This window comes from Cucurbita maxima, unplaced genomic scaffold, assembly GCF_002738345.1.
Source record: "Cucurbita maxima cultivar Rimu unplaced genomic scaffold, Cmax_1.0 Cma_Scf00036, whole genome shotgun sequence".
NCBI lineage: Eukaryota > Viridiplantae > Streptophyta > Magnoliopsida > Cucurbitales > Cucurbitaceae > Cucurbita > Cucurbita maxima.
The window spans coordinates 248,372-256,973 of NW_019272052.1; the positions used below are offsets into that span (position 1 = coordinate 248,372).

General features: G+C 38.3%; 2 protein-coding genes across 3 annotated transcripts in view; both read right to left on the reverse strand.

Moving 5' to 3' along the window:
- Positions 1-615, reverse strand: part of LOC111468435 (KRR1 small subunit processome component homolog) — a 4,656-nt gene extending 4,041 nt beyond the window's left edge. Inside the window, exon 1 of one of the 2 annotated variants that reach the window (XM_023113654.1) lies at positions 356-615. The gene's annotated coding sequence lies outside the window, so the exon portion shown is untranslated. Of the gene's footprint in view, positions 1-350 lie in introns of both variants that reach the window. The other variant, XM_023113653.1, reaches the window with a different exon arrangement.
- Positions 616-3,682: 3,067 nt separating this feature from the next.
- Positions 3,683-5,342, reverse strand: LOC111468428 (probable BOI-related E3 ubiquitin-protein ligase 3). Its single transcript, XM_023113645.1, has 3 exons — positions 5,103-5,342; positions 4,626-5,010; positions 3,683-4,534 (listed from the first exon to the last, which is right to left on the reverse strand). The coding sequence occupies exons 1-3, from the start codon at positions 5,159-5,161 to the stop codon at positions 3,872-3,874; spliced, it is 1,107 nt and encodes a 368-aa protein (XP_022969413.1). The 5' UTR covers positions 5,162-5,342; the 3' UTR covers positions 3,683-3,871.
- Positions 5,343-8,602: the final 3,260 nt, after the last annotated feature.

An 8,602-nucleotide genomic window follows, 5' to 3' on the forward strand; every position in this document is an offset into this window, starting at 1 on the left:
TTTTTTTTTTTTTTTTTTTTTTTCCTATAACTTGGATTAAACTCTGCATTTAGAGAAGTTTATACAATGACCGCTTTGAAAAAGACTAACCCAAGGGTCTAAATTGATTCCACAGTTACGGATTTAAATTGATACAACAACCATTGGAATAAATTCATATTTGCCCCCGTATGCATCGTAGTTTCTTCCACATTTAAAAAAAACCAACACCTTCAAACGAACTCCGATGCATATTTAGCTTTATGTTCTAATTCAGACTGATTAAACGTTGTAGGAGAAAAAAATCGACACCAAAGCTGATTTTCCTCTTCCAGGTAAACAAATTTAAAAATAAAACAACAAAAGAAAACCTTAGGTTGAATCTGAGCGGCGGCGCGATATCACAAACGGCAAACAGAGATAAGTCACTCTAATTGCTTCAAGAGGCCAGGGAGCGGCGACGAGTTCGTCTGGAGGGTGGACTGCAGCAGTTGAGAGAGCAGGAGGCGCGGAAGCAGCTGAGACTACGTCGGGTAGGATTGGAGAGCGGCGGAGGGGAATTTTGGTGGTAATATAGGGTTTAGAAAAATAGGAAAGGCAGCGGGAAAAAGAAACTACATGCGGACGGAGAAGGGGAGGAGGAAAAACATAAAATATTTTCTACGGAATTGATAAATATTATTATTAATATAATTTGGTGAAGAGTTAAAATAATTTATGGGCCGTAGAGAAGCCATAATGGGCTATTTATTGGGCTTAATGGTCCTGGACAGTAGTATGCATTATGGGCCGTATAAAAGCCCATATTCAGAAATCAGAATCCATTGGAAGAACATTAATTGGAGGAGGAATCTTCGAATGCGTTTAGGGTTGTTAATGCTAAAAACATTGTTGTTGTCAGTGCGCCTCAACTCCAATCAATCAAATCAAATGAAATGAATATATGGATGAAGAAGTGGGTGTGTGTGTTATCTGTGAGGCCCATTTTGTTGTCGTGCCACAAAAAGAAGGTACCCATCATTAATAACCTCTACCCCAAACTAGACTATTCTTCTTCTTCTTCTTCTTTGGATTTTAAACAACTAAAGAAACAAGTATACATTCTGTGCTCTACACGTTATGAACAGCATTGCCCATTTGGGCACATGGAGAGTTAATCATTATAATTCAAATTTAGTATTATATATTATATTAATGCAGAGGTGGGGGGGAGAATGGGAAGGTGGGATCATTAGGGCACGAGGACGCAATTATGGGTTTTGGATTCATAGGACAGAGCTAGAATGAAATGGTCCAAACCCACCATATTTCTACCATAGAAAGATAAGATAAGATTTTGACATTTTATGATATTATATTTGTCGCATGCTTGGATATATAGCTTAGTGGGGGGGTTAGCTGAAGTAAGAAAGAAGCATGCAACAAGGGAACACAAACATGGCTTTAGTTTACATATTAATACACCGAGTAAGTATGTTTATTTCTTTTATGTTTGTAGGGGAAGGGGAAAATGCCAAAATGGGTCCATCCAAACACAGATGCAGATGGAGATGCAGATTTCATTAATTAGGTCATTTCAAATCAAAATTCTCCAAAGTGACATATGATACAGAAATACACATAAATTTGGGAAGTGGGGTGGGTAGGCCCCACGTTGTGGACATACAAAAATGCAAGATGATGATGATGATTATCGGCATCTATATATTATGAGTGTGGGATCTTTTTGTTTTGGAACTCTAATCTGAAGGGATTTCAAAGGTGGGGTATTTTTTGAAAAAGGGAAAGACAAATTGTGGGGGGTTTTCTCTTTCTAGTTTCTTGTGGGTATTATTATTATCATTATCATTATTCTATCACTACTAGCATACTCACTACCAACAAGATTGATGGAAAGGAATGCCACCGACCTTTATTCAAATTATTTATTCACTGAACTGGAAAGATTCTACGAAATGTAGAAACTTCTCTATAGTAGACACGTTTTAAAACACTGAGATTGACGACGATGCATAACATGAACATGAAGTAATTTGAATAAAAAAAAATAGAAATAAGATACAATATTGAAGTAAAAGAAAAAAAAAGTGGGACGGTTTTGGTTGAAAAAGAGAAGGAAAAGAGGGGATTCCAATTGCCATTGAACAAAACACAGAATAAATAAATAAAAATAATAAGATGCTTTCCTTATTAGGAATCAAATCATGTTGATTTTATTAGAGTGGGAAAAAAACATCCAAACATGTTAGATAGTCTCAATCGCATAAGGTTGATTTATATGGTCAGATTTGAGGGCACCATTAATGATGCTCCATTACCATTAATTTAATTACTCCATAATCCCCCAACTTTCTCCTTTTTATTTAAGTCATTTAATTACACCATCGTGTTAGGTTGTGCTTGTGACACATTCATCACTATTCTTATTCAAATCATAATTTTTGAGTAAAGTGTTGGGTTATTAGATTCCTGGGCATACCACAACACAATACCCCTTTCCTTTTATTTATTATTGTTGTTTTAATGAGAAAAATGTAGTAGGGAAGGGGGAAAGGCACATAGCTTACTTATCAGAATAAACAGAAAAGAAAGAAAAAGAAATATATCGGTGATTTGGTTGAAGGAATAAATAATGAGATTGAAAGTGGAAGGAAAAGAGTGGAGGAATGAGATTCACGGGCAATGGAGGGGCATGCCGGTCATAAAGGGACACATGGTGGGGGCCTACTCTACACACTAATACACACACACACACATATATATACATTTTAATTTGGGAACTGAGGCGAACAAAAATGTGATGTAGATTCGTGTGTTGGGCTGGATTGGGATGCCTTTTGGCTTTGGCTCCTCCTTCAAATTTCAATATTCAATGCTTGGGTTGTCCCCACGGTGTCGTTTTGGAATATAATGCTCCATTTTGAACCTCCTCCGCCCATTATTGGATGGATGGATGGATGGATGGATGGATGGATGGATAAGCATGCAAGCAAGCAGGCAGAGAGGTCGTGGCTTGGTTGAGAGGAGTTTCGTGAGTGGAAGGAATCACGTGAGTTTCACGTGGAGGTGTTATACGAATAACTTATACCCTATATATAATTTAATTCCATAAAACAAAAAGACGAATAATTGTGAAAATCTGGTAAACGCCAAAAACAAAAGAAAGAAATTTTAGAAAAGGAAAATGACACGTCGTATGGATTACGCAACAGTTCACATCATAAGGAAAGATTTCAAACAAATATTATAAAAGTAAATGGGCGGGAGCATCGAAAAAGAAAGACCACGAATTGGCGTGTCTGTATCCCATCTATTTATTTGTCTTTTTGTACCAACATAAATAAATAAATAAATAAATAAATAAATATTTTTAAACATAATAATTTTGGAAGAAAAAGTGGTGGGAGGGCGGACAGTGCAATCAGAAAGCGAAGGGCCTCCCCTCCTCTCCCGCTCTCTCCCTCTCTCTCCCCCTCTCTCTCTCATTACACTTGTCCCCTAATACCCTCATTTACCACACACTTTCACGTGTCACCTTTCCCCTCCCTCCCTTTCTTCTTTCTTTCTAATCCAACCCCCTCCCTATCCTATAATAATAAATAATAATATATGCCCATTGGACCCCACGTAATCCACCTGGGACGTCCCCTCCCAAATTAACCAAGCCAAGCCAAGCCAAACCAAACCAAACCAAACCAAACCAAACCATATATGATGCTCTCTCATTTTCACCAAAATAATGTATTTCCTGTGGAACAAACAAAGCCTCTGAACAAAATGTGTATTTTTTTTCTCTTTTCATGAAAAGAGTCTAGTTAGTAGAGGCAGTTTAGGTGGGGGAGAGGATGTGTGTGGGGGGGTTCGGTTCGGTTCTAGACCGACCCCCTTTGTTCTAGCACATGTTTACATGTACACTACCGTTTTTTGTGGATTTACAGATGGGGCATGTGTGGACTGATGACCCACAAACAGTACACAGGCACAGATGCCTGCACGGCAATAGCAGCACACTCGATTCCTCTTTCCCGCAGTTTCTGCACATCCTGTTGCTGCCCTTGCTGCTGCTGCTGCTGCTGCTGCTGCTCCCCCTTTCTTCACCGCCATTTTTCCTATTGCTCCCCTTTTTATTCCTTTTCACTGTCTTGGATTTCACCACGCGCCACCTTCCTTCTACTTCTTCTTCCTCTTCCTCTTTCTCTTCCTTCTCTTCCTCCTCGTTGCTCCCGCAGCTTGACTGCGCGTCCTCCACCAATGCCTCTCGCTTCCCGACTCCGCCGTTCTTTCGATCCTCCTTCGCTTGGCGCAGGACTTGTTCCAGGTTGGTTCTCAGGGTATTCACAGCAGCTTCGTTCGTTTGCGCCATATCGCGCCACACCTCATTCTCTATATTCAAAGTCTTCACTCTTTCCTCTAATGCCACATTTAATTTACTCATCTTCTCCATCTCTTCCTCTTTCGCTTTTAGCTTCTTCATCACACTCACTTCAATCGCTTCGATTATCCTCCTCGCTTGCCTCTTCCGCCTCTCCTCCACTTCTGATCTCACCTTCTCCAACTGCAAAAACAAAATCAGTTATCAGTTCCAAATCCAAAACGAATTCATTCATTCAAAAACACAAATGGAATCACAACAATTGTACGCTTACGTGTTCAGAAATTAAACGGTCCATATCGAGTTGTTGTTGATAGATCTGGAGCGAGAGGTCTTCTCCAAGAAAGGAGAACGATCCGCAAGACTTGGAAGTCGGTGGAGAGGGATAGGAGGAAGCAAATGGGTTGATATTCATACATTCTCTAGAGCGCTTTCTTGGGAGAGAGAGGTTGCTGTTGTAGTTAAAGGTAAGGCCGCTATCGGATTTGATAGCCGCGGACGGTGCAACAGTTTTGGGGGAAACAGAGGAATCAACGATCACAGAATTGTAAGCCGGAAGAAGAGTCTCTGTAGTTGTTGTTCCTGATACTAATGGAACTCCATATCCCATCTGACTGTTATACAAATTAGCATCTCCTTCAATAGGATTCATTAATTCTCTGTGAATCCACAATCGCCATCATTAGAGTCGCAAACAATAGCAACATTGACAAGAAGTTTAACATAGATATCGATTCATAGTCAGACATACCTGTTTCCTCCTATTAGTTGAGGATGGAAGAGATTAAGATGGCGAGCTTCAACAGCCATGAGATTGAGATTGAGAGAGAGAGAGAGAGAGAGAGTAGAATTTCAGAAGAGCTCTGAGATTGTGTTGAGAAAATTGTTGCAAAACAGAAGCGCAATCCTGGATTCTTATCCTAAGGGGGGGAGAGAGAGGAATGGGGAAAATTGGAGGAGAGAGAGGACATGCAAACGCAATCAAGGAAGCAAGGCGTATGGTGGGGTTTATTTAGGGGTTGCCTTGTTTACAAAAAGGTGATTGAAAACGAATAAATTAATTTTATTTTTTTATTTTTTTTATATTTTGGTTCGGAGTTGTCTATTTGTGGATTCGGTTAGGAGAACGTGAACGAGGTTGGGTTGCGTTTTGACTCTTCTACCTGCTTAATGATAATGATGATAATAATAATAATAATAATAATAAATGGTGAAGGGCGTAAATTAGTGGAATGATGAGGGGCATTTCCGGGATTAATGCATTGGGTTATCTTAATCCTGGTTCTTAAGTAACTTAAATAACTGACAAGGTAGGAATATGGCACGTAGCATATGGACACTAGGGCCTCAGTCTAAGCCGCCACGTGGGAAGTGCCAAGGGTGGGTCCCACTGATGGAGGGGTCAGTGGCCGTTGGGAGGAGAGTACGGTGTACCCGGGTGGTGTGCTTGGCTGCTTCTTCCAAGTTTGGTTTCGCGCGCAGTGCGATTCATGAATCACGCTTCTCCCGTGGGAGACCCCCACGCCCCATGTAACTTTTCCACCCGCCACGTCACCCTCACCCGGGTTAATCTCCATGCCTGCCACTTCACACTCTCTCTCCCCTGCACCTCCGTTGTAATACTAGCCCATTGGAAATTTTACTTCCTTAATCAGCTTTATATTATCCTTAATATTTTTCTTAATTTTCTCCCTCATTGTGGAAAAAGAAACAAATGTATGAATATAATTTTTCTCCGTTTGTTTCCTAATATTTTCAAATGTCTAATTTGACTCTCGAACTTCGATAAAGTTGGTATATTTTGTTTCGTATCATTAATAGACTAACTAATCGACGACATTACTTTTCTTGCTTTTTTGCTCAACACAAGTAAGCGACAACCGCACGGTTTTGCCTACCAAATAGGCAAGAAAAAACTTAAATATAAAGTAAGGTTCGTTTTAGTTGCCAAACATGTTAGAGAGACCTATTATATATTTAATATAATCCTAAGAATTATGAATTCAATATTTTAACTAAACTATCGATGTCAAATATGGCATAATAAACTAAGTAACCAATACGAGTACAGAACTAAAAGTAACAAATCTCAACACTGAAAACTTACAAAACGATTGTACGACACTCGCCATGACCGTCGAGTAAGCTAGTCAACTTAATTTCCAGGCATCGATGGCATAATTGGAAGGAGTGACAGCTAGACTTACCCTTTACGCTAAGTTTGATGACATAGTCACTGTATGTCACGGTTACGTATGAAAAGTGTGGAGGAAGTCACCTCCGGATAGGAACCCAAGAAATTAAAGGAGTAAGCAAAATGCATAAAAAAAATGATGTAAAATGTTTATGAAATAAAAATGGATGGTTAAAGGTATGTGTACAGGGAATTAAATTGAATAGATAGAGGGAGAGGAAGAGGGTGGCATGAAGCTAGTTTCATTAATTATTATTATTAGTATTAGTATTGAAATCTCGCAATTAAACAAATAATTAATTTTAAAAAAATGTGGAAAATATAGGACAACTCAACTAACCGATATAATTTCATGAAAGCTTCTTAGCTTCGAGGCAACTACGTTTCTGTCCGCAGACTATATATTATATAATTAATATATATGTTTGGAATTGACATACGGCAACCAAAATAATCTGTCCTAAAAAAAGAAAAAAGGAAAAAAAAAACGTCTAATCTGATAATGATAAATTAAAATAAAATCCCATAGAACCAGCATCTTGCTTTCTCAATTACACACACAGCTAATCCTGCGCTCAACGGTTCGAATCCTGTCCCCATTTCTGTTTCTCTAATCATTAATTTATTTTCCCTCTCTGATCCTGGTTGTATTCAGATTTTGAATTATTTAAAATTTAAACACTTTATATAAGCTGGGAAGTGAACAGTGAGAGGGGCATGAATTCGTATACGTTTCTTTACACTTTAATTATGAATACAAAAGGGATGGGGTGTGATGTTTTATTCTGTCCACAATGGGCACATCAGTGAAAAAATTAAAAAAAATGGATGGAAGGAAATTATAAAGTTATTAATTAAGTAAATATAAAGTGGGGAAAGTACATAATTTGATAACACTGACTCAACTTTATTGTAAAACTGGAATAAAGGTTTAGAGAAAGTAGGGGGTGGACCGAAGAATGAACCGTTTTTTTTTCTTTTCTTTTCTGCTTTTTGTGCTTGCTGGGTGTTGCTGTAGCTCCATTATTACCCCATCTCACACTTTACTTTGTCAGGACATGAAGGGAAATTTCGTGATGTTGGGACTATTTCATGTGGGGGTTGAGTCACTCGCAACCCAGTATGATCACCAGATTTCGTTCTCTCTCTCACTCTTTTTTTCCTTTTTCTTTATTTATTAATAAAATAATAAAGAAATAAAGAAGGAAATTGAAGATGGGAATCTGGTTCATCCACTCCACAAACATATAAAAACAACCTTTGAATATGTCCGACTTCAGTCGTCTCTGTCAAATGTCATTATTTAGACTTCCAACTTCACAGAGACACGGAGAGAGAAAATTAAGAAAAGAAAAAAAGGGAAGGGTGTGTATGTCTTTTTCCTGCTTGTGTTTTCTCTCTCATGTTTTGGATTTTGGGCAGACGATGTAGGCGTCGTGATGTCTGCTTCTGTTCCGTGGAGCCTCTACTTTTTTTTTTTAATAAATATTATAATGTTACTATTGAATCAACTTTTAGATTCGAAATGGACAATTTGTGTGAGGGGATGTGAATGTATTAAAATTTACTTTTTTGTAAAAAAAATTGTTTGTTGTTTTAATTAAGAAAACATTTTGTGTCAGGTAAGGACAATAAAAATTCCCTGTTTGTATCCTCTTCAATTATGGCGGTTTTTCTCTTTTTTGGAATTAACCCCACCACCCATTTCCCCTATTTTTTTACTGCCTCCACCGACTTGGAATTTGGGCATTTTGTGTTAAAAGTGGGGCCCTTACTCTCTGCTACGTCGTACCCTCTCCTCTGTATCTTTCCTTTCTTTACACCCACTGACACCCGATTGTTTATAAGAGGCAGTGAAGTGAATTCTAAAATTTAAAAATAATTATACATTTTCCAATGCAATAATGTGGCAGTGTGTCAAAATGAAGGCGCATATATGGCAATCTTTTTGGCACCTCTCATTTTCTGTACTCGCTTTTAATTAATGCCCCCCTAAAACCCTATTTTTAATTGTCCCCACCTCCAGACCAAATCTTTTTTTTTTTTTTTTTTTTTTC